Consider the following 25,992-nt stretch of genomic DNA (forward strand, 5'->3'; position numbering starts at 1 on the left):
TATTGGAGGACCATATCTTTATTTATCTGGGAGCATGGGCAATCTGGGAGTTAATGCAAAGCCCAGGTGACTTGCAATTCTTGTCACTTTGTTGTTGCTGCTGAATTATGGCGGCTAAGGCGACTCTCTCCTGGGGTTTTCTTGGCAAGATTTGTTCAGAGGAGGTTTGCCATTGCCTTCCCCTGAGGCTGAGAGCGTGTGACTTGCTCATTATCACCCAGTGGGTTTCCTGCAACTGGTCCGAACTATTTGGAAGAAAGCTGTTGTGACAAAGTGACAAGGACACTGCACACTGTACATGCTCATAGGCAGTCTGTTTTATCATTGCAAACTCCAAAGCTTAGGAGGCCTTACATTCTAAAAAGGACCCCAAAGTCAAGATTTGGCTCAAATTAAGTCTTGCTTGTGTGGTGTTTTTCACAACTTTATTACCTATTCTTATTGCAAATTATACCAAAGTGCACGGCTCCTGCCTCAGACGCTATTGCCATTAAGCTTGCTCTCCTGTCAGGGGCTTCCAAAATACTCCATGTCCTACAACAATGGTGTGGTTCCCCTTGAAATGAGATCTCACGGGGCAAGGTTAAGTGTGCAAGATGGTTTGTGAGAAGCAGATTGTTGTGGCAACAGTCCTTTTTTCTGCTGAAGGAGGAGTTTCCACATAATCACAACCACATGGAAAGACATTTTAAACAAACATGGCCTTATGTGGAATATGGAGTTTGCTTTGCAAATAAAGCCTGATGTGGGCCTCGGATTTCATGATGAATTTACTAAAATATAGAAACTCCATATAAACCACACGGAGGTTGAAAGCTGGCGTGCACTTAGTTCCTGTGGAGACTCTCTGTGGCAGCATTACAGTATTGTATAGGTTGAATCCCCCTTGTTTGGAATGCCAAAATCCAAAATAATCCACTTGGGTGGCTGAGAGAGTGATACAGAGGGACCTTGAAATTTGCTGGAGCTTGGTTCCAGGAACCCAATGAATACCAAAATCCTTGGATGAGGAAGTACCTTTAAGTACAACAGCATCGTAAAATGATGTCTGTTTTATAAAATAGCAAAATCAAGGTTTGCACTTTGGAATTTATATATATTCCTTTTAAAATATTATGAAGCCACGGATGGTTGAATCTGTGGATAAAGAATCCGTGGATACAGGAGGGGGGAACGACTGCACCTTTGCTTTCTCATGGTTCAATGTACATAAATTTTGTTTCGTACACATAATTATTAAAAATGTTTTTCCAGGTAATTTTGGACTACAGCTCCCAGAAGCCTCAGCTATCTTGGCCAATGCTCTGGGATTCTGGGAGCTGAAGTCCAGAATACCTGGGAGGCCAGAATTTGAGAATCCTATTACTGTAATGACTTGTGCCTTAAGCATGACTCCTGAAATAAATCACTGAGGGACTGGGGGAACTTTGTATCTCTTCAAGCCCTCTTCTCCATGGTTTTAATTAGCTTCTGTGTTAAATATGACGTGCCCCAGACTTGCTGGTGTCAAAAAAATAAAATAAAAATAACAATCCCAGCTTTTTCCTGAGTTGTTAAACCGTTGTTATTCTGTGGCTGATGCACTGAGAAGACTCAAATCATTAGGAAGAAAAAACTTTCCCTACATAATCTGAAGGCTTGCAGTTAAAAAACACAGAAAGCAAGACACCAAGAAAACTACAACACAAGCCTGCTTTCACAGAAGTGCCAAGCATCTGCTCAAGGAGATATTTGCCCTGAGATTACTGTCTAGAAGAGCAAATGGTGAAATCCTCAAAATTTGTATTGCCTAAGGTCATATAGGTCATTGCAATTTGGAAATAACCCCTGAAGCTATGCAACCCAGAAACAGCAGAGGCTGGAAATGTTGCTTAGTGGACTATAATTCCCAGAATTCTCTAGCTGGTTGTAGTCCAAAAGAAGCAATTTCCCCAGTTTCTCAGAAATAAGTGGCACTGCATCATATCTTCTTTATAATTCTATAGTGCAAAACACAGTGCTCTGAGGAACTTGATGATGGTAAATAATGGCGTCCCAATCTGGGTAAAAAGTGACATGATGATGATGATGATGATGATAGAGAGCCAGCATGGCATAGTGGTTTGAGTGTTGGACCTGGAGACCAGAGTTCGAATCCCAGCTCAGTCATGGAAACCAACAAGGTGACCTTGGATGAGTCACACTGTCTCAGCTTCAGGGGAAGGCCATGACAACCATCCTCTGAGGAAACATGCCAAGAAAACCTTATAATAGGTTCACCTTAGGGTCGCATAGGCAGGAAAAGACTTGAAGGTACACAACATCACATCAACAAGATGATTTAAAGATTTGACATCTTTGTTTGATGAAGAAGCCAGTGAAGCTCTGAAAGCTTGCAACATGTATTTTTGTGCATTTGGTTGGTCCATTAAAGGTATCACTGTTTTGTGGATTTTGGGTGTTATTGTTAAGATAATGGTGATAGTGATGAGGATACAGAGTACAACGGCATCCAAAATCCACAAAACAGTGATGCCTTTATTGGAACAGCCAAAATTTTGTATTTTGTGCATTGTGACTGGTCCGATAAAGGTATCATTGTTTTTGTGGATTTGGGGATGTTATTGTAAGTAATGAGAAATGATAACAGGGGACACAAGACTGCATCCACACTGGAGAAATAACCCGGTTTGGCACCGCTTTAACTCTTTTCTGGCATAGCCTTGAGCCAGGGCAGTTAAAGTGGTGCCAAACCGGGTTACTTCTCCAGTGCGGATGCATTCTCTGAACAACAACACCCCAAACCCACAAAACAGCAATACCTTATGGGGCCAACCAAAATTTTGTGTTTTGTGCATTGAGTGTAACTGTTTTTGGGGTGGATTTTGGGTGTTAATGTGCTTTTGTGGGTTGAGTATGTTTTCTGAGGGGGGTATGTCTTGTGTGTCTGACACAGGAGTTGTGTACTTCGTGATTTCCATGCCTAGGGAAGCAACAGGCAAGGACTGAGTGGGTTAAAAACTCCCCACAAAAAAGTGTGTCAGCTCTCCTTTTACAGGCTTTTACAACCTGCTTACTAACAACTATTTATTGTGTAGAGGGTGATCTGCCCAGCATTAGGCCTGCAAAACAGATGCTTCTGACGGTCAATCCCTCCCCCTTTCTCTCTCTCTAAAAACAAAGAGAGAGAGAGGGAGGGAGAAAATGTCCACCAACAAGAAAAACAGCTGAAGCAGGAGAACCACACAGTTCTCCCTCACAGTGCAAGCCCCGCCCCTCGGAACGCTTCCTCCAATCAGCAACGGCCAAGGGACTGAACCCCTTCTCCCGTTGAAGCCTGGTTGGCGCGCGCTCTCTAACTCTCTCTCTTTCTCTCTCAATCCCCGCCCCCTCCCTAACAGCCCCTCTCTTTCTAGCTGAGCGCGCGGCGGCTCATTTGCATGAGCCAATAGGAAGACCGTATGCAAATGAGCAGCCCGGTGGTTGGCTGTGGGTTGGCAGGATAACTCCAGCTTGAGGAAGCCTTTGTCCCTCAGACCGGCTGGAGCGCTCTGCGGAAGAGGAGGTTAGGCTTAGTGCTGCCGCAGCTGTTCCTCGTCCAAGGCATACTTTACCTGGAAGATACGTGGAAGTAGGGTGGGCGCGAGAGGAAAGAAGCAAAGCCAAAGGGTGGATTAATGGACTGACTGACCGGCTGCAAGAGTGACACTTGCAAAGCCCGCTTGCAAAGCCCGGGAGGAGGGCTGCCTCCAGCCTCGCCAAGACCCCTCCGCTCCTGCAGCTGCAACATGACTCTGGAAGAGCTGGCTGGAGAGCACCAGACTTTTGGAAGGTACCCAGAGGCTCCCTCTTATTCTGACAGGGGAGGGAGAGGACTAGGAGAGGCAGGAGAGACCCAGCATCCCCCTCCTCCCAGGGAGGCTCCTACCCTACTTCCTACTCTACCTCCAACCCTACCTGATACCCTACTTCTTACCCTACTCCCAACCCTTCTTTCTATCCTACATGCTACCCTACTTCCAACTTTACATGCTACCCTAATGCCAACCCTACTTCTTTCCATACTCTCAACCCTACTTTTTATCCTACTTCCCACCCTACCTGCTACCCTACTTCCAACCCTACTTCTTACTCTACTTCCAACTCAACCTGCTACCCTACTTCTTATTTTATAGTCAACTCTACCTCCTACCCTACTTCCCACCCTACCTGCTACCCTACTTCCAACCCTACTTCTTACTCTACTTCCAACTCAACCTGCTACCCTACTTCTTATTTTATAGTCAACTCTACCTCCTACCTTACTTCCAACCCTACCTGCTACCCCACTTCTTACCCTACCTTTTACTCTGCTTCCAACCCTACCTGCTACCCTTCCTCCAACCCTCTCTGCTCTGACTCTTTCTGCTACCCTGCTTCCACAACTCTTATCTGCTGCCCTTCTCCAACCCTACTTCCCTCACAGCTGGGAGGAGGAGGAGGAGGAGGAGGAGGAGGGTGTAAAGGAAAAGCAGTGGTGCAAAAGTAGAACAAATCCTTATGATAGTCTTATACTGCAACGAGGGAGTGGGGTGCATTCAAGTAATAAAACAGATGTTTGTTTAAAACATAACATGGATATAAATAACAATAATAAATTATTATTATTATTTATAGCCCACCTCTCCCCAGAGGATCGGGGCAGGTTACAATAAAAAATAAAGCATAGTAAAATAATAACCCATTAAAATGTTATTATTAAATGATTACCATTGAAATGCCAAAGTGCCCCAGAAGGGAGGGAGGAAATGAGATCTGGGGAGTTTTAATGCAGAGGAAAGTAAGTTGGAAACGACTTGAAGGTAAACAAGAAGAAGGGTGGAAAATCTGGGGGTGGGAAGAGGAGGAGGGCGATGGTGGCATTTCTCTGACAGGGCCATCACCTTAAACCCCAAGCAGCTCTCTTTTCTCTTTGGATTAGGGACAGTTTTTAGTGTCTTAGCCCTCTTGCATCAGTTCTGTATGTTGAGGGTGGGCTGAAGGTTGAATTAAGGCCAGGATGGTGCACGTGTGCAAATGCTGTTGTTAACTTTTGGGTTATGGTTTAATGAGGTTCTTTTTTCCCTTGTCCCTTCTTCTTGGGAACTTTCCATCAGCATGGAGAAAGTGGGAGATGCCTTGGAGGAAGTCCTAAGCAAAGCCCTGACTCAGAGAAGCATCACTGTGGGGGTGTATGAGGCTGCCAAGCTGCTCAACGTGTAAGTAAGGACTGACCCTCTGGGGCCTTATTGGGTGGGTGGGTGGGTGGGTGGTGGTAATAATGGTAATAACAACAACCACTTTCATCGAGCTGCGGTGCTTCTGGGGCTCTTGGTGCATCTTGTCCCTCTTTGGTCTGAGCAACTATCTGCTGTCCACTTAAGATGGAAATTTAGGTTATGTGGATCAATAAAAATAGCACTCTCCAGACACCTCTGGTTCTGTGGTCACAATCACATAAATGTTTTTGCTTGTCCACTGTGTGTGTGTGTCACACAGACATGGAGTTTCTTTATGGACCATCTTTCTGAAAAATCCCTCTCCCATTTACCTACATACAATGCAAGCGCCCAGTGACAGTTGGCATAATGGGAATGCCTGATCAGCATCTTTGGAAATGTACCCTTTGGTTTGGTGCTTAAATGTAATCAGATCCTCTTTCAAAAAAATTCCCTCATTGCATTCACCAGCTTTTCTGAACACTTAAAAACAATTTCCTATAAACTGTGGGCTGTGTGTGTTAATAATCCCTCATCACATTCCACCAGCTTTGCTGGACATTTAAAATAAACAATTTTCAATAAACTGTGGGTTGTGCATGTCTGTGTGCCCACGTGAGAAGATCAAACACTCAGAAAACCAGGTAATGGGCCCTTAAATCTATATTGTTGTATGGGGCAGCAGTAAGCATATATTTGTAGCATATCCTGTGACTTTGGTTCCTGTTTTGTCTCTTTTCTGACATTTTAAAATGCATCATTGTTAGCTGGTCAGTCGGTGACTAACCTCGTTGGTATTGTTTTATCCCTGCAGGGATCCAGATAATGTGGTGCTTTGTCTGCTGGCAGCGGATGAGGAAGACGATCAGGATGTTGCTTTACAAATTCACTTCACCCTGATCCAAGCTTTCTGCTGTGAGAATGACATCAACATACTCCGAGTGAGCAACCCCAGTCGGCTGGCAGAGCTGCTGCTGTTAGGGGCAGGTGGAGGGGGTGAGCAGCCACCAGATCTGCACTGTGTGCTTGTCACAGTAAGTGTTGCACTTTGTTAACATTTCTGGGTGTAAATGCTACCGGTCCAGCTGACGTCATTCTTGCTACACAGCTTTCTAAATCTGCACTTTGTGCTCAGTTATTGTAGTGATTTGTTCAGCATCCCCATATTAGTGCATCTGTCTCGTTAGTTTGAATGAAAATCCACTTGACCTTTCATTTAGTTCACCTCCTCCCCTGTGCAAATCATATCACATTTCTTGCTTTGCTCATAGGGATTTTCGAAGTAAAGACGTGTTCAAACATGTCCTATCCTATTGACAACAGGAGAGTACTACATCATGACTCACCTTTCTACAGTAACTCCCTACCTATATTTGTCTTTCCTTATTACTAATTGGCTCAAAGGTCATTATCCAGTACCTCAGTTTAACTGTCAGTGTTACTCAACGCTGCTCAGTGTTACTAAATGCTGATCTGTACATGGGATTGAATGGGATTTGTTGACAGCCAAATTGTTAACCATTGTCCAGAAAATAATACATTTCTAATGTTGGCCCTTTTGCAGATTTTTTATATCAAAGTTACTAAAAATGTAAATAGGGAATTCAGAAATGAGTGGGCCCATTTATTTCCAGAACAAGATAAACTTATTTAAAAACAACAACTAATAACCTGATCCTGCAAACTTTCACATATATTTTTAACTCCACTGAGAAACAAAAACTCAATTTTGTCTCCAAAACAATATTGCCTGTACTCAGGCAAGCATTTACTTGCCTGTGCCTGCTGGCATTTTATTTTATTTATTGGTATTGTGAATGCTTCTTACATTATATATGCAAAAAAAGGGAATCACATTTTATTGATTTACCACAATCTTTTTCTTGACCCATATTGTCGGTAAGTTCCTCAGATAGTCTGAGGAATCTAAAGGAACCAGTTTACAGAGTAATTTTCCTACATGAGTTTGAAGTTGAACAATGTTTACTTTGAAGTGCAGCCATTTGTTTCCTACTTGTAAAGAAGAAAATGTTAACTCCAAGATAGCCTGCAGAGTATGTTATAAACAGAATAAACACAGGATATATGCTGAACTCTTGATGTAAAGCAGAGGTGAAGAAAGTGCAGTCCTTCAGATGTTGAACTGCAATTCCCATCAGTTCTAGTCAGGAATGCTGGGGTTGCCAATCAACAGCATTAGCATTTTGCTTACCTTTGATCTAAAGAAACTAATAGTGTCATCCTGTGCATGCAGAGTGAAGAGCCCATGCTACTGAGTTCAGATGAATTTAATCCCCAGTACAGTATTACTGCCTTAAATCATCTTGTGGCATATATAGACTTATTTCCTGTTAGCAGTATTTTTATTGTATTTTATGCTGACAAATCTTTTTTCCCCTCCACCTCAGAATCCACATTCTTCTCAATGGAAGGATCCAGCCCTAAGTCAGCTGATCTGCTTTTGCCGCGAAAGCCGCTATATGGACCAGTGGGTCCCTGTGATCAACCTTCCTGAACGGTGAATGAATGAATGAAACTGAACTGAATAGGGAAAAAATGCACTGAAGTTTCAAAATACTTTAGTAGTTTGCTCAGGAAGTATTTTTCCAGCCTTGACACAAGGATTACAGTAACTGAGTAGGTTGGGGTTGAATTGCACACTGTGTGAAACTGAAGGACATTTGACTTCACTCCTGGAAGATGACGGACCTGAAGCAGAGGAAGCCATAGGAGGTCACTGGAGGAAGTTAGAACTCTGTGGGAAGGTTGTGAAAGCAATGTGGCAGAGTTCTTTTCAGAATACATGTACCGTGCTTTGTTGGAGTTATAAAACAGCAACTTTTCAGTTTCTATTTTTAAATGCCTTTCACTTGTAAGAAGTGCTAAATGGTTTCATTATTCTCAAAACTATTTTGTTTCCAAAATGGTGATTTCTTAAGTTTTTATTCTAAGAAATATTAAGTTATTTTATGATATTGATGAAATAATTATTTATGATAGGGATTTGGAAAAGCATCTTACTTGCACCATTGGTATTAAAATGTTTGAATTACAGCCTTTTAATGAATTGTTTGAAATTGGACTGTGTTCACTGAAATAAAAATCTAAAAGCCATGGAAAAGTCAGGTTTTGCTCTTTTGATGGACAATACAAGGAGCGGGTATCACCAAACAGTTGGTCGGTATCTAATAATGGCAGCTATTTAATATGGGAGTTTTGCTGAGGGGATTACTTCAATGGAACTGGGAGGGGTGATCCTACTTCGATACATCCCTAAACCCTGAGCAGGAGGGATTGAAACTAGGTGGGAATTAGTGATCCAGAGGACTGCAGAGAAGACATGCACTAATGTAATGTCAAATATAAGCCAATAACTACAAGAAAAAGTTTGTGCAGGCTTAGGCCAGCAACATGTTAATAGCTGCATAGTACTCTGGAAGTTCTTTACAGTAGTGTGAGATCTGCATGTAAGAGGATGACTGGAGGCAGAAATATGAGTATGGCATTAGTCCCCAATGGAAAGCCAAGGTGATGTAGAGCTTTGAATATTGGACTGGAACTCCTAGAACCAGGACTTGAGTCCCTGCTCAGACATGGAAAGCTACTGGATAGCCTTGGGCAAGCCATACTGCTCAGCATTGAAGGAAGGGTGGCAAACCTCTGAATCTTGGTAAGAAAACCTAGCCATAAATCAAATTCACCTTGAAGGAACTCAACAACAAATTCACTATTCACAAAAAGTGGTCATAGGTATTGTGTGCCTTCAAGTTGCTTCAGATTTATGACTACCCTAAGGTGAACTTACCACAGGATTTCCTTGGCACAATTTATCCAAAGGGGGGGGTGCCTTTGCCTTCCTCTGATGCTAATGCCCTGCCATATTGTCCAACCATGTGCTTGCCAGGCAATTAATTGTGGGTTAATGCAATACCAGTGCAACGTTGAGGAATGAAATAGATTTAAATACAGTAGGGGAGGCGTTACAAACCGCCGCTTTGCGGCGGTCTCCCGGCGCTGCTGTTTGCTCCGCGAGGGAGCCGCCACAGCCAAACCGCGCTGCTCCCTTATGGAGCAAAAAAGAAGCTCCAAAATGGAGCTTCTTCTGGCGGCGCACTAATGATGCCGTGAGGCACCAATGGCGCACTTGCGACTTCATTAGCGCTGTGCACCGTGTGGACACACAGTGTCCGTTACGTCAAGATGGCGGCGGCTGTGTGGAACGGCTGCCACCATTTGTTACGGACAGAGTCCGTAACAGGAATAGGGATGTCTGGAAGAGATGCCCCTTTTTTAAACTGGGACGTCCTAAGGACGTCCCAAGTGGTGGTTTGTAACCCGCCTGTATGTCTGAAATGGCAACAAGCTATGAAGGACTGATAGTCTCATAGTAAGCAGCATCCTGCATTGCCTCAATTTGGTCATATCTGAGTTGCTGCCTATTTCAACTGGCTCTCTACCTTCTGTAATACAAACTTCACTGCCTTTATTAAGAACTGTTTCCAAAACTGGTTGTAATCTAGACAAAAATATGCCACTAAAACCAATAGGACTGTTTAAACACTGTATTTTTCTTTATAGGTCAATCTGGTTTAAAGTTGCATCCATATATGCCTATATTATCTTTCTTCTCACACCAATGAGCTTTAAGGACCAATTGACTTGCTGGAAACATTACACACAAGAGGGGACACTGCTTTAATGTGCTCCAAAGAGAAGAAAGCACAGATTGTTTACAGCCATCCATGAAAGTAAATGGAAATATTCTGGCACAAGAAGATTGAGAGCAAGCATACAAAGAGATCAAACAATATGAAAGTTCACAAACAAAAACAGTACAAAGTCAGGACATTTTAACTGATGCTTAAATTGAGGGTATTGTGCAGGTAGTAAAATCTGCAAACAACTTTCTGGGTACGACCACTCAAGAGTGACTTCAAAGGCTACAGTGATGTTCTTCATTGTCAGTATGAGCTTAGCATATATCATTTGTGTATGAAGCAGAAAACACATTGGTGCTCCTCGTGATGATAAACATGTTTTAATACCTGCCCTTTAGTGGTACCCCGTAATCTGACATCTGCTTCAGACTGCCTAAATTCTGCTTAATGACAGAGCTGATCCTGTACCAGGAGCCTCATTCAAGGAAAGGACTATATTCCACTCTTGCATGTTGTATATAGTCTACAATAGGGCATATTTGGATTTTGTAACACATGTAGGAACTGTGTGTGTCCATCTCCCCAGCTGTTATTGGACTGCAGCTCCCAGTAGCCCCTAAACAGTATAGCCAATGGTGAGAAATGCTGGAAGTTGCAGCCTAACAATTTCTGGGGGAAACCTACTTCCCCCACTTTTCTCACCACAGCTTTGGGTGCTATAGCAGCTACAGTTAGCAGCAAAGGGCACTTCTAGTGGCAGTCTGTGGACTGGTGCCAGCATGTGAGCTACTGACTGCTGATCTGCAGTGAGTTTCCAGGAAAAAAAGGTATAGCCAATGGATGCAAATATATTGATCTCTGGGTGGGATTTCTGGCTCAACATCTGATAGCCCGAGAGGCACTGGTGTAGAATACTTGGACAAAAAGGTTTACAGAGCCAATGTCAAGAGCCACCATTTCAAGGCTCATACCAAGGTGATTGAAGCAGAGCTGTTATTGCACACACCTCACCTTTTCAATGGGGAAAAGCAAGGAGTGCATGGAACCTTTATTCGGAAGGATTAAGGTCTCCCTGAGTCTATTTGTAGGCCAGATAGAGCAGTCTTACAAGTGTGGGTGTGTATGTGTGTGTGTGGTGCAATCCACAGAGCAATCCAGGCCACAGGCAATTACCTCTGGTAGGAGAGAGCCTGGTACATAAGCGGCCTTACATTGCTACAATCCTGTTCTAGGACAGGCATGAGTGTTGCACCATGCAAGGAAACTGGGCTGTCCGAAGGGCAGAACAGGGTGAAAAGAACTTATTGTGAACTTACCCAACACAGAAAGCATTAGTGCTAAGTCAGAGAAACAAACAATGTTATTAAGAGAAAACTGGCAAATGGGAAAAAAAAAAAAAACAACCAGAAAGAAAGAAAGGAAACTAAACATTGCCCCAAGCTGGCGAGCCAGCCTTGGTGGAAAACAAGTTAAAAACAGAGCAAAGGATAACAAAGCATTACAATGAAAGAAACCAAGCCATTATATGAAACATGACTCTCCCTTGAAACCTTGAATTGCTGCTTTCCATGCTGTTTTAAGTGTTAGCCTTTCAAAATAACATCTACAATTAAGGCTGATTGGGTTTTTTTTTTCTATTTTAATATTAAGCATCCAGGAGGCAGAAATGCCAGTCATTAAAACTGTAATGTGATATGATTTTTTTAAAAAGATGTACTGTAAGGAGGAAATATCAGTTAAGGGTAGATTAATTATTATCTAAGGACTGCTGCTATGAAATCTTGCACTTGCCTGAAAGAAATGAACAGAGACTGCTCAGTAGTCAGTCCCAAATGGATGGAACCAGATGGCCCAGTATCTTGTACACAGTTAAATATCTATCACTAACTGCTGATGAAACTGCAGTTAAAATGTATCTGTGCAGCTGTAGAAATCAAAACTAGTTTGCTAAGTCATCACTTGAAACTGCTGGAATGAAAACCTAGACATTATCAGTCCTAACCATCTTATCCTCACTTTGTGTGCTGGTACTGAGCCTGTAAACATTAAAAATGCTGGGATAGGAGAAAGGCCTGGTTCTGAGTACAGATTTGTCAAACTGTGCCATGCAATGTTATTGTGCAAACTTTCCACTATGTAATATAAACTCTGTTACATTTTGCTAGATACTTTGCCAGGGGAAACAAAAAGCAATTAAGGATTAATGAGCATCATTTGTTCTTTTAGAACCTTTAGCAGGGTGCAGAAATTTTGACTCTTTTGATTTTTGGAGAACAACTTCCACAGTCCCTTATCACTGTCTTTGCTGGCTGGATCCTCTAGCAAGTAAACTCTGAAAGAAATTTGAAGTGCCAGAGGTTCTCCAGCTCTGCTTCACAGGTAACTTTTCTCCAAATTCTAGACATCAACATTCACCAGGAATGTGGATCCCACTAACATAATGAGGACTGAATACAAGGAAAAGGTATTTCATATAGGTAAGCTTTGCTATTGTAAGAAAAGACACACACTTCAAAGCAGGCATTTTTCTCCTCTCCTACATCCACCTCCCCAAATGATAAGTACTCTGAGAATTTACCCATGGACAGTTATTTTCTATTGCTCTGGAAGTTGAAAAGCTACTTAACAATCATTTCTACATTTTTAGTCTGTTTGGTTCACAGGTTCACTGAGCTGCTAAGGCCCTCTGCATATTTACCCTCTGAATGCACTGGAAGGAAGGGTGGTCATGGTTGACTTATATACCCTTTGCCTTGATGGCAGTGAACTTGCTGCACCCATTTCTTCTAGATGTGTCCTATTGTGAGAACCACTATCAGCAGTAGCAAACAGGAGGGAAATGCCAGCCAACGGAAGAATTATTGTCAAAGTCATCTTTTTTATTAAACAGTACAGGTTGAGTCTCCCTTATCTGGAATACTGAAGTCCAAAATACTAAAAAAAGCAACAACCCCAAAACGTTTTGAATGGGTGGCTGAAATAGTTACACCATTGCTTTCTGATGGTTCGATGTACACAAACTTTGTTTCATGCACAAAATTATTTTTAAAATTGTATATAATTTCATTCAGGCTATGTGTATAAGGTATATACAAAACACAAGTGAATTCTGTGACTTGGTTCCATTGCCAAGAAAACTCATTATTGTACATTTATGCAAATATAGGTATTCCAAAATCCAAATAAATAAATCCCAATTCCAAATCCCAAACACTTCTGGTCCCAAGTATTTCGGATAAGGGAGACTCAACCTGTACTGATGTTTGAGTTCTGAAATCATCACAGAACACCCTTCTGTTCCTGCACAGTTTCCTTGCTTTGAGAAAGTTGGACAACAGAGAAGTAACAGGTGCTGTTTTGCCTCACCTTCTATGGTGGGTACAGCTGCACCTGATACACTGCTGCTTGCCATGCTCTCTGAAATGTCAAGAGCCCTGAGAAATTGAAGGTGACAACCAGAGAAGACACAGTTGGCTTCTCACTGGTGGTTGCTACTGAAGGCCCCCTTTGTTGTCTACCAGGCACATGCTGCATGGCTTGATTTGTAGAGGAATCTGGGGTATCAGAAAGCATGTTCCTGTCATCATAGATAGGTACCACTGGAATGAATCTGCCAGACTTCAACAATTTTTAAACCAACATTATTACCCAATATAGGACAGAAATTATCTTATTTCTAAATACTTAAGTCAAATGAGCTTCAAATAAAAAGCAGAAAACAGTATGAAAAGAAGTGATATTTAATTAAAGTGTTTCATATCCATGGTACTAAACATTTTAGCTGTGAACAGGAATCTTAACTGCAGGTCTCTTTAACCCTTCTCATGACTACAAGAAGCCAGCTTCCAAAAAAAAGATCACAACATATGCCGATGCACAATGTATGCAATATTATCAGAGATTGTGAAAGACAAAAACAAGTCAACACTATTGAAATAATTTCATATATTGTTCCCCCCCCCCAAAAAAAAGGCAAATTATGGCATCATTCTTTTCAATGTAGAATTACAATGCTAATACAAAACAATATTTTGCAAATGCACTTTGAAGAAAAATCCAGAGGTGTGCCTGTAACAAGTAAGCAGAATATATATCAATATATATATTAAAGCCCCCCCCCAGGAAATAAAAGACACAAAGATCTTATGGAGTATTATTTTACTTCTGAGGCATTTCTAATCAAAGCACCAAGATGCAGTGTAGTGATACAATTGCCGAAAATTCATTAAATACAATTTTCTTAAATTTCGAAACCTGACAGTGGTTTAAGAGTTATCCTTTTGGATGTTTTAGGGGTTTTTTTTAATTATTATTATTCTACTGCAACCTTTTCCTGTGCTGGTTGTGGGATTATGTGAGTTGAGGTCCTAACATATTTGGACGGTGCTAGGTTAGGAAAGGTTGTTCTGTTGGATTCAGTTGACTAAGCACCATTGCTGCATAACCTCCATTCAGATCCCATCAAAATGAATGGAAAAGAAGCAGGGCTGCATACTAAAGTAACATTTTCTACACCTTTCTTTATAATTGCATTATTATCACAAAGTCAGCTTTGCACAATAAGAGCAAAGTCTTCATGTGTTGATTCTTCAAGATGATAATATATTTTGGAAGGCTGGGGTGGTGGTGGTAGTAAATGGCCATGCATCTTGTGGTTATCTAAAATCAGACAAAAGTGACCTCAGGCAGTTAGTGGTATTTTGGCGTTAGATTTACAATTGCTGTGACTGAAAACTGGTAATTTAAGTCAATAAAGAATCTGAACAGGACTTAGGCTCTTGACCTAGTGGTTTTAAGAGTAAAAGTCAAAAGGCATTTTTTACAATACAAAGTTGGCACAATTTTTATTTGATTAAAATTACATCCCTGCAGTTTATGACATATGTGTAATACTCCCCTTCAGTTAGTAAAATACACGTGTGTAATCAAGATCTAAAATACTGCTGGTGAAAACACTGGTTTGAACCCAACGTTCCATGAGTAGAAATAAACTGTGCTGCAAACACTAAAAGAATGGTTTACAAGAAGGCTCTAGCAGCTAAGTTCCGTGGCAGTTGCCATGCTTTCTCTTGTACAAGTTGAACACTTGTCTTCAGACAGTTTATTACATGTTTATTCAAAAACAAATCTCACTATGTCCAGTGGTGCTTACTGCCTAGGAACTGCATTTGGGATTGCAGCCTCATAGCTTCAACCTGTATATGGCCATTCAGAATTAAATCCCACATAAACATGTATATGATTTCTTGGACTATTCATCCATGTGGAGTGTAAACAGTCCTTCCACGAGTAGAAATGAAATTCTGCCATAATTGTAAGGACACCTTTGGATCCAACCTATTTTGTCTAATGGGTGAAACATATGATACTGTCAACCAGATTAAAAAATTTTAAAAAATTACCATATATACTCGACTATAAGTCGACCTCATGTATAAGTCGAGGGCAGGTTTTGGGGCTAAAATTATGGATTTTGATATGACTCATGGATAAGTTGAGGATAAAACTTAGAGGGATGTAATAAAGAGTGTAAAGGACAACCTTTACTGTCTTCATACAGAAATATTTTATTCAGATCCTTTTAAACCCAATTTCTTTTGGCACTCCTTTGAGGAGAAGCACCAAAGAGGTGCCACCACTGCCATTTTCCCACCCAAGCAATCAAAAAGGCATAATGGTAGAAAGAATAGAGTGGTTTGTCGCTTCTTTTAGCTGCTCCCAGGATGAACTTTCACCCCTCTACTCAGAGAAGGGAAAGAGTTAAAATATAGTACTTACATTGACCCGTGGATAAGTCGACCCAGTTTTATGGGGTAAATTTTTTGACTAAAATTTCTAGACTTACACATGAGTATATACAATAGGTTATAATAGCAATTATATGGATTTGTTTTTTAAAAAATCAGAACCCATACCTCCAGTCATATGCTGGAACTTATTGAGAAAAGAAGAGGAAAGGAAACAGTAGATTATAAAACAGGTTACATCACAATCTACATGCTTTCCCTCTCACATGCTTTCCCTCTCTTTTCTCCTGCAATCTTTCCTGCACAGGTTACCACATGCTGACATTGCCTTTGACAACAGATGCATTATGCTCCTGTAATGTCAAAGCTTTACCTGGTTTGGCAGCCAATAATTTGAAGAAACCTATTTAAAGCAGCTATAACTACATAGGTCAGTCCAGTGTGATCTGATTTTAATGTTTAAAATCTACTAATCTCAGTACTAATCTGACCTACTAATCTCAGGTAAAGTGGAAATTAAAAGGAAGGCAGGGAGCAATGTATTTGGTGCAAATGTCTCACTGGCCATGATAAAAGAACATGTCTGAAAGTTTTCTCTAAGGTAATGTAAAAAGCAACATTTGCTGGTGGCTGTGTAGTGCATGAACATTCAAAATTCTTTATTCACATACTGTATAAAATTAATAATTTAATCCAGCAATTTTAAAAGATAAATTCATTTTATATGAAAGTACTAAATTGATTACTGCCTCAAGCATGAGACTTCTTTAAAATGCATTAATGTCATGAATGAAAATAGTTCAAGAAAGAAAAAAGTTCTAATTCCTGAGGAGGGTAGGTAGTTAACAGACATGGCGAGGGCTTGGTGGTGGTGAGGAAAGGTACTGGGAATCAACATAAAGTTGTTTTTGTGTGTCTGTTTTTTTGAGACAGCATCTTGTTTTTAGACTTTGGCAACAAGGCACTGTGGATTTCCCTCCTCTTTTGGACTAGTGTTAGAAGCAAACACTTTCTAAGGGAACAGCCATTGGCAGCTCTACCAATGCAGATGCACTTTATTCAGAGGCTTAATGGGACACGGGCCAATTCTGTTGTGAGAAAAAATACAGTATTGCTGTCACATTTTAGCTTGGACACAGTTTTAAAGCTTTTCATGTCCTACTGGAGCACTACTTACAGTCATGTAAATCAGCCTTCTTTAAAAAATCAACAATGCATGTTTACCACTGATTTTTATTGGGTGAACTAGCTCTAGGAATAGTTCACTGTATTTCCAGATTTTGAGTCACAGCACCCAGGTTTAACACCCGTTCCCAAGATTCTCATATGTAGGATAAGTAATGATCCAAACACATGCTGAACAATTGACAAAACTGATTCAACATATATGCAACAACAGAAAATCCAAGACAAACCATGTTGTTGCCATCCAATAAAAGTTGTATGAATCAGCAATCAGAAAGATAGGCTTGTGTATTTCAGACAAATAATATCTTAAAATACGCTAACCAAGTTATTTTTAAGTAGGATCTTAAACATGTTCCTGGGATTTTATATTGGAGAAGAAACTGTTTTTCTGGTCCTAAATGGGCTATGTGTCAATAGCAAACAAAAATATCCATGAACAGGTAGCAAAAATACAGATATATAAACCATCAAATTAATTAATACTCTTTATGAACTGTACATTCATTCTGAGAGAGCAGACAGAAGTACGAAAAACAAAATGATGGTGACTGTCCATAGTTTACTGTTTCCAAAGTTGCTATTAGGATGGTATTCTACTTATAAAGAGAAAACCTGGCACTCTGGTGAAAGACAATGTTGATGGTTGGTTTCTTGTAGTGAATCACTTTCCAAGCTAGGGTTTGTTTTTTTTTTTGGGGGGGGGAGTGTGTACAATGTTAGAGAAAGCTAATACAAATGGTCCTTATAATCTTCCAGGATGTACTAATGTAGGCAGAATTCAACAAGAGCTTGATCCTGTAGTTTAAATATGCAGAGCACCAGTTGGTGGGACAGGAACCTTGGCTTGCTGGCTCTGCAACCAGCTTCTCAATGTAGTCACAGTGAAACCAGGTATTCTGGGTTTGGTTTGATTTTACCTGCCCTGAAGTAGATACAACTACTGTTAATTAAAAAATAAGAAAAGAAAAGTAAACTAGCTCTTCCCATTAAGAGAGACTTTCATTAGGCTGGCTGAAAACCAATACTTCTGGAACTTGTGTTGGAAACAGCATACATTCTATGCAGTTAGGTTCTACTACTTAACCACACATCTCAGGTCTTTTATGTGTGGAGCAGCCCCTGTTATGGCAGATCACAACATTAGAAAGAAAGAAAAATCAAACCATTAAAGGGCTAGCAACAAATGGAATGCAGATACATACAGATGGCTAAAGCCAATACTGTTTCTTTCCATTCAGTATCTCATTAATACCTGAAGTGCATACAAATATTTAACAAAGTTTACAATGATCAGAGATTTGTTTTGTTGCTGAGCACTGTTACAATCATTCAAGATTACTACAGCACAGCAGCTGATTTCAGGAGGCCTTGGACAGGAAGCAACAATACAGACTGCTCTCAGATTTTCCTATTCCTCTGACATATCGTTTGGCATTTGTTAAAATGTGAGTTTAGCAGAATATCTTGGATTCTTCCAGAAAGCAGTTCTGTAGGAACTATGCAGGAAAGGTAGAAGACAAATTCCCAATTAAAATCAAATGGAAAGGAAATAAACTTCAATATTAGATGCTATTTTCAGAATTTATGTGCTAGTATAGCCTATATTTCAGAGAAAATATGAGACAGGCAAAAAAAAAGTTATAAACCAAAGGTCACCTTTCAACATTGCTTTGAGAACAAGAATTCAAGCTAGATATAAGTTTATAGATTCTTAAGACAGTGTGAAAAAGCTTAAGACATACTTAATGGTAAAGGCATGAACTGCAAGAATTTATCAAATAAATGCAGCAATTAACTTTGAAGGATGCACTTGAAAAATGCACTTGGGAATGTGTGTATATACCTAAAACAAACATACATACACATCGTAGATAAAGACACCAATTACATACACAAGGCTCTACACTGGTATAAAATCAAATGTAAAAGAAAGCTTGATTAGGACTCTATGCTTGTCTGCCCCACTATTCTGTAAATGAAGCTCAGGCAACTTTGGTCTTGATTATTCAACCTAACACCTGGGACTGTGAACACACATTGCACTTTAAAGTAGAACCCAACCCAACCTCATCCCAGAAACACCAACAGAATTCAGTTCCCAACAATGCTCTTCAAACTATTTCATTTACAAGAAGTAACTTGATAAATCTTGCATTCCTAGTTAGAGAATGCTATAAAGAAAAGAAACTTTTTTTTTTAGAAAACTTAAAAGTTCAATTATACACGATATGTAAATGAATTGTGGTTTTATGCAGTTGGTACCAGGTGACCTTCAGGTTTCTTCTCTCAGAATCTTCCTGGTTGGTTTTGCAGGGGAGGGTCTTGAAGACATTTTGCTGCTTCACCTATAGGATAGTACAGGTCTTTTTATCCTTGAAGGGGTTTTCCGAAGCAGGTATACCCATTAGTAAAGGATCCTTCCTGGCATGCTCCTCACAATAGCACATTAGATCTGCCGATGCCTTGGACACCTGAGGATGGGAAAAATGTCCAGAACCATAAATATTCAGAATCATACATAATTATGTCACACAAATATGAGTGCAAAGATATGTGCTATATTTTTAATCTTTTACTAGTAATTATGTTTGCAATGTGTTTTTAAAATTTTAATTTAAAATTTTTTTAAAAAATTATTGTAAACTAATATTGTTAGGAGCCCTATCCCTTATGTCACCTGGCAACTCTAATTCAGATGCAGATAAGAGACAGTTTGATATGATTTTAGAGTTGGACTATGACTTTGGAGACCAGGGTTTGAATCCCAGCTCGGCCATGGAAATCTGCTGGATGATCCAAGGCAAGTCACACTCTGTGAGCTTCAGAGGAAGCAAATGCAACCCCCCCCACCAACAAATCTTGCCAGGAAAACCCTGTGATATAATAATAATAATAATAATAATAATAATAATAATAGATGTTGTTTATTTATATCCCGCCTTCCTCCCAGTATAGGGATTCAAGGCAGAGATTTCCTAAAAGAGAAATAAGATGAGTGATAAAGAATTTTACACTATTTCAAGTGGATTTATTGGACATATGAATGAGGAAACATAATAAATGATAGAGGTTGGACTCTAAACAGAGGGGCCATTGTCTTTGACCTTTTTTTCTGGACAACCCCCAATATAAACCAATGCTAAACACAGACCCTAGAGGAGACTCATTGAATCAATGGCATTTACATATCTGTTGACTCACCATTCAACAACTGATTATATGGGTCTACTCATTTTGGAGACTAACCAAGAGGATACAGATCAGGATAGCAAATTCATTCACATACATCTTAACAAATCAGTAAACATTATTAAAAAGAAAAGTAAGATTTTGTCATTTAATCACTATATTAAGTAAGGGATGTGATCACTTGTAGCTTCCAAGAAACACAATATAGTCTGGATGCTTATTTGAAAAAAAAAATCGGGTTCAACAAGGATTACACAGTGAGAGGTCTCCATAGGCCCTAGGCCCTTGTACACTATCTGGCTCATTCTGAACATATATGTCTTTTATCTGTTGACAATAAATGGATCTGGTTATGTGGATGGTATTTCTAACATGTTCACAATAAATTTTGATTTCATAAATCATTCTTACATTTCCCCAAACAAATCATGCCATAAACCAACTATGCCTAAACTGAAGCCGTCTATGTTGATCCCACGTATGTGGAGTGCACTGTATGAATATTCATATAATTATTTACATTCTGTTCTACAGTAAAACTTTAACAAGGAACAAAATACTTCACCAAAGGGCAATGTTAATTTCAAAGCTGTATGTGCTGGATAGTCCTATACATGGTGAAAAAGCAAAGCTATGTGAAAATCTGGGGTGGCTGATCTATGTTGCAAGCCCCTTATACTTCAAGAGGTACAGACGAAGTCCAGCTGACTCCAAAGGTGTATGTGAGGCCTTCACAAGAAGGGACTATGGAAAATATAGTACTTTTGATTCCAGCTAGTATGTATAGTTTTGAATGATGAATTCACTTCTACAGACTGCTTTTCAAGTTTCTACTTCAGTTTCACAAGGAGTACTAAATCAAAAATGTTCAAAGAAGCTTAGGATATGAGTTAACAGAAAAACCCATATGCGAACCCATATGCATGACATTGTATGATTAGGATTAGCACAAACGTTCACTGACAAAGCCTTTCGTGATAGGGTCAGATTCAAGCAGAAAGAGTCTCTTCATAAGACCAGTTCCTGATGGTGGTTTGGGCAAATGTGAGGTAGTGGTAACATAATAAGAGCTGATCAGTCCTCATAAAAGGGGTATGATTTTCTTCTGTCCATTACAAAAATTGATGGTGTAGGAAGTTTTTTCAGGTATTTTCATGTACTCCAAACTCTAGCCCATCATTTTTGCTAGTTAAATCTTCCCATCTTCCAGCATGCAGCTAATTCAGATCTTGCAGCAGCCAGACGAAAAGTGATAAGCTTTCTGTTTCAAAGCACTGTTTCCTTTTGTATACAAAAGGAGTAATAAAAGTGCAGGACAAAAATGGATGGTTTGTTTAGTGAGAAGTGAGATCTGGTTTATGACCACTGTTTAAAAATTTTTAACTTTAGGACATTCTGTCTCCATATGAACATAGGAGCCAGTCTGTTTGCAACCCTTCCAGCATTATGGTGGGACATTTTTAATTATTCTTGATCACTGGACAATAGTAACTATCAAACTATATAAAATATACATTGTCTGTGCTGGGGTTAATGAGAACTAAATGAAGAATGTGCACAAAAATGGGCTATTGTGTACATTTACTGGATATTTTAGAGATGAACCAGGAGTATATTTTCTGGTTAATAATACATTATCACCAATACATGTGGAGGCCTTGTTCGAAAAAACCAAATTACAACATTTGAGAAGAATCTCTATTGAAAAGATGCTTTAAAAATATTAGCTTTAGATAAATATTGGTCACTTAGTATGAGAGAGAGAAACTCTTCTTACCTTTATTCTTTCTATAGATGCTTCTATTCTCAATTGTTGAACAGTTCTTCTGGCCTGAGCTATGTTGTTTGTTGTGCCAGATGTTTTGCCAGACATTTTCAGTGTGCTCTTTCAATCACTGTAAAGAAAAGAAAACTAGTTATTTTTTCTAGCAATCAAGAATAGCTGCCAATCTGCACTGCAGACGTACAGTAATGTTAAAAAGAAGTCATTCCAGCTCATAACCATGGATTAGAGCATTCATGTTCACACACTTTCCAAAGGAAAATCCCATCTCACCTTGGAAGCAAAGTAGGGTCAGCCCTGAATGGGAGACCACCAATGACTACCAGATGCTGTAGGCTATATTTCAGAGGAAGGAACTGGTAAATCTATCTTTGAGTATTCTTTGTCTAAGATAACTCTATGAAATCAATGGTCAACAGGCAACTTGAAGGCACACACACATCCATTACAATATCTGAAAAATATACAGTGGGGATATACATCTTCACTGGGGATATGGGTATAGGACCCTGTGAAAGTGGAAAAACCACAAATTGCATCAGCCCTCCACACCCACAGATTTTTTAACCCATGGATTCAAGCATTCATGGATTGAAAATATTCCAAAAAAATATAAATTCCAAAAAGCAAAGTTTGATTTTGCCATTTTACTATGTCATTGTATTTAATGGAAGTTGAGCATCCAAATATTTTGGTAGGGTCATTGGGGGGTCCTGGAACCAAGGGCCCACTGTAAAAAAAATACACTGTTTTTTTTTTTTTTACCTGAGAGAATACCTCTTTAGGAATCTCTGGGTTCCCCAGTGCAACTCTATGGTCAACATCAGCAGGAACTCACACAGAATCACAGAAGGGCCTAAAAATGACTAGAGAAGTGTATTCTCTAGGAATCTCTAGATCCTCCAGCATGACTCTACAGTCAATTTCCAGCAGAGTCATGCTGGAGGACCTTAAGAGATTCCTAGAGAGAACATATCAATTAAATCTGTGAATAATCAAATCCTCAAAAAGTCAAAGCAGCAAATGTGCCAACTGTATAATAATTTTTGACAGCTGCAAATTATATACAGCATTAATGTACAAACTGATTTGCTTTGTTCTGCTACAGTTCTTAAATTATTATGGGAAATTATGTTTGTGAGTGTTCAGGGTTTTTCCCTCCCTTCTCATTCAGCCAAATGTAATGGGCCAGAAACTATAATATGGAAGGGACCAAAGTCTTTTTGTAACCAGGGAGCAGAGGATACACCGTGTGGCATATCTGCAACTTTACATGCTTTTGAATGCAAGTCTGGCAGCACAATTAATCAACCTCTACTGTGCTCAGCAGTTGGGAATAGAAGCTGAAATACCCAGTAATAGTGTTTGAACAAGTTACTTATCTGGACAACTACTTTCAGAATTCCCCAGCCAGCGTGGCAACTAGCTATGCTGGATGTAGGTTCTGTGAATTGTCTAAATAATTAATCTTTCCATGCACTGGTACTTTCCCTTTGAGCTGCATTCCTCTGATATACTTCACCTTCAGGATTAAAAACAGGAATTACAGTATAACCAGCTCTCTTTACACATTTTTGGAATGAAGGCAGAAATCATGCCAGGGATTTCCCCTTGCAGTTAAAAAAAAGAAAAGCTTGTAACTCTTCTCTCTTCAAATGCTAGGGAGACAGAAATGTCTCCTCTTAAATATCCTTTTTTTTTATTTCTTCAGAAAATGAAGGAACTCCACTGGATTTGTATTATTGTTTTCATCATATTAGGATTATATTTTTGTATTTTAACATTTTATGGTGTTGTGTTTTATAATTCATTTTTGATTGTATATGTTCTGATGTACCACCCTTTGGTGAAAAGGGTATTATAAATAATCATCATCATCATCATAATCATCATCATCATCATCATAATCATCACAGCATTGGTCATTTGTGTTTATTTCTGATCCCTTGCTACAAAAGAGCTTTTTACCACTTAAAGATCTGTGCATCCAAGACATTTCATAAGCCATCTAAAAGCACCATCTTCCAAATGTTTTCAAATTCAGTGTGTCTAAAAATGGTACATGTCTGAACCAGGTCAGGCATAAGTGCTTAACCACCCATACTGGATAGCCAGCAGTAGCAATAGCAAATAAGGAAAGCCTCTTTCTGTGGTTTATGTAGTGTTACAATCAAACAGGAATCTGTTTGGATTAGAAGAACAAGCCAAACCCATGCCAGGGTTTGTTCTTGGTTTATGATTTTGGCTTGTTAAGACAGCAATGAGCCAATGGCCCTGGTTTGGATGTAACTCTAAACAATCCTTAGACAGGTGTATTTTAGTTTGTTTAGCTGTCAGCAAGAGTTGCTGGGCAGGAGTAACTGAGCAGTATTTATCAGCACATTTGCTTCTTTGTGATAGTCTATATATACCAGTAAATCTGATGGCTGGTCTACCGTGCATAGGAAAAGGGAAATGATGTGAAGTGGTCAGTTCAGATTGCTCCTTAAGTGAATAAAAAGCAGCAGGAAGAGTCTTGAAGAAGATCACGTCCCTTTTCTCAGGCACTGCACTGCTTATTGGTTTTGGCACAGGTTGCACTTTACATCCTGGGACAATAGTTCAGAGAAGGATCTGAGTCACAGTCCACTTACTGGATGCCTTCCAGTGAACTATCACAGTGACTTTGATCATCATGTTCTGCCAAAGACTGACTACAGTAGCACATGATGGCTTTGCTGGGTTGGCTCTTTAACCTACATGATGCCATCTAAGTGTCTGAAATACAACTCTTGAACAGATCACTTCTGAAACAGAGCCACACGGTGGAATGTTTTACTGATAGTTATACACAGGCATTCTGTTGTGGCCAAATCCTAAAGATCAGTAAATGAGATTCTTATAAGCAAGCAAACAAGCAAAGAAAATCTGTAAACAACACCAAACCTGACTCGGATTATGATCAGAAAAACTAAAATGGCTGCCCAAACTGAACTGCAACAGACATAATTCATCCCTCTGAGCATCTGCTCAAGCTCGCATTTTCAACCTTTTGCAAAGTTTACACTAAATGTCTACCACCAAGGCCTTGAGAACTCTTTCATCACTATTTCCACAGAAGTATGGTATCTTATATCTGTTTTCCAGTAAAACACTGAATGTTGTAAAGTTATGAAATTCTAGAGCATGTTAGAAGCTGTAGTGTTATTTCAACATGTCCATTTTGGTTAAGGGACAGCACAGAGGAAATGAAAACCTCTGGTTTTTAAAAGCAGTTTTACCACCTTTCTTTCAATTATTTCCTTCACAGACCCGACATGCAACAAATTATTGAATTTATTCATGAGCAATATTATAATAGTTAAGGCTCATTCCATCATACTTTTATCTGTGTGTTAACTGAAGATGAAGGACCTACCTGTTGGTATGAATTTACTTAAAGAACCGCAGTTGCAAGAAAACATTTCCTAAAAGTAATGCACACAGGATACACCTACCAGCATTGCTTAATAGTATGCTATTGCGGGGAGGAGTTCTCATAAATAATGAGTAACACATGAATAAAAATTAGATGCAGAATCCTAACTTTAAAAAAAAATCATTCTTTCCCGTTCTCATAGGTTTCTTATTCTTGTTCACAGTTAATATTTTGTATAGAAAATATGAGTGAGCCAATTTTTTTAAATAATGCAGTGAACAAATAAGGAACAATTTTTATTGTATTTCTAAATTTTATGTGATTCCTGAGGTCTGAGCCTACCACTAAGCTTTTTGAAGTCTGGATCAGAATTCCCATCTGGTTGTAAAATTTGGCAGGAATCAGCAGTGTGATGTCCATGATATTTGTTGAAAATATGCGCAAATTCTGTATGTATGAAATTAATAAAATACTAGCAAGGGTTCACAACAAAAGCTGTAGAGAAGTACACAGCCAAAATAATCCGTTAGAAAGAATGTCTAGAAGTGAGTCACCTAAAACCTGTGGTAAGAAAAGGTATTAAATGGATCAGCTGCTGCAGAGATAGCTATTACTGTATCAGAGCCCTACAAAGGCTTGTGCCAGACTGCACTGTGTCATCATTAAAGCTTCCTGGCAGACAACTCAGTTCCTACCCTCCCTAGCAAGCCAGTCTGTCTGGGGGCTGAGGTGGGGGGGAACTATGTAGTACATGACAGAAGTTTATTTCGAAAGGAAAGATGACACACTTTCAACTATTAGGAAGCGTAATATT

At 39.6% G+C, this 25,992-nt stretch overlaps 2 protein-coding genes across 7 annotated transcripts in view; one reads left to right on the forward strand and one right to left on the reverse strand.

The window, feature by feature from the left end:
• The first annotated feature begins 2,003 nt into the window (after positions 1-2,003).
• On the forward strand, positions 2,004-8,322 carry GADD45A (growth arrest and DNA damage inducible alpha). The gene is made up of 5 exons (XM_089518690.1): positions 2,004-2,019; positions 3,381-3,811; positions 5,115-5,216; positions 6,031-6,250; positions 7,625-8,322. Exons 2-5 carry the CDS (start codon positions 3,768-3,770, stop codon positions 7,736-7,738), a joined length of 480 nt encoding a protein of 159 aa, XP_089374816.1. The 5' UTR covers positions 2,004-2,019; positions 3,381-3,767; the 3' UTR covers positions 7,739-8,322.
• A 5,276-nt stretch (positions 8,323-13,598) lies between these two features.
• GNG12 (G protein subunit gamma 12) overlaps positions 13,599-25,992 on the reverse strand; it is a 59,133-nt gene continuing 46,739 nt past the window's right edge. For 5 of the 6 annotated variants that reach the window (XM_089515412.1, XM_089515411.1, XM_089515408.1 and 2 more), the window contains 2 exons: positions 21,776-21,893; positions 13,599-19,280 (listed from right to left, as the gene is read on the reverse strand). In XM_089515412.1, coding sequence (XP_089371538.1) covers positions 19,155-19,280; positions 21,776-21,871 — 222 coding nt within the window. In that variant the 5' untranslated portion in view covers positions 21,872-21,893 and the 3' untranslated portion in view covers positions 13,599-19,154. The remainder of the gene's footprint in view (positions 19,281-21,775; positions 21,894-25,992) is intronic. The other variant, XR_016280486.1, reaches the window with a different exon arrangement.

Source organism: Sceloporus occidentalis, unplaced genomic scaffold, assembly GCF_023333645.1.
Source record: "Sceloporus occidentalis isolate IW3139 unplaced genomic scaffold, rSceOcc1.0.p SCAF_3, whole genome shotgun sequence".
Classification (NCBI taxonomy): Eukaryota; Metazoa; Chordata; class Lepidosauria; order Squamata; family Phrynosomatidae; genus Sceloporus; species Sceloporus occidentalis.

What these genes read in the sequence shown, in the direction of transcription:
- GADD45A (XM_089518690.1), top strand. Translation starts at nt 3,768, where the DNA reads ATGACTCTGGAAGAGCTGGCTGGAGAGCACCAGACTTTTGGAAG. An exon ending in GAGCACCAGACTTTTGGAAG is followed by an intron (nt 3,812 to 5,114) that starts GTACCCAGAGGC and finishes ACTTTCCATCAG; the next exon opens with CATGGAGAAAGTGGGAGATG. An exon ending in TGCACTGTGTGCTTGTCACA is followed by an intron (nt 6,251 to 7,624) that starts GTAAGTGTTGCA and finishes CCTCCACCTCAG; the next exon opens with AATCCACATTCTTCTCAATG.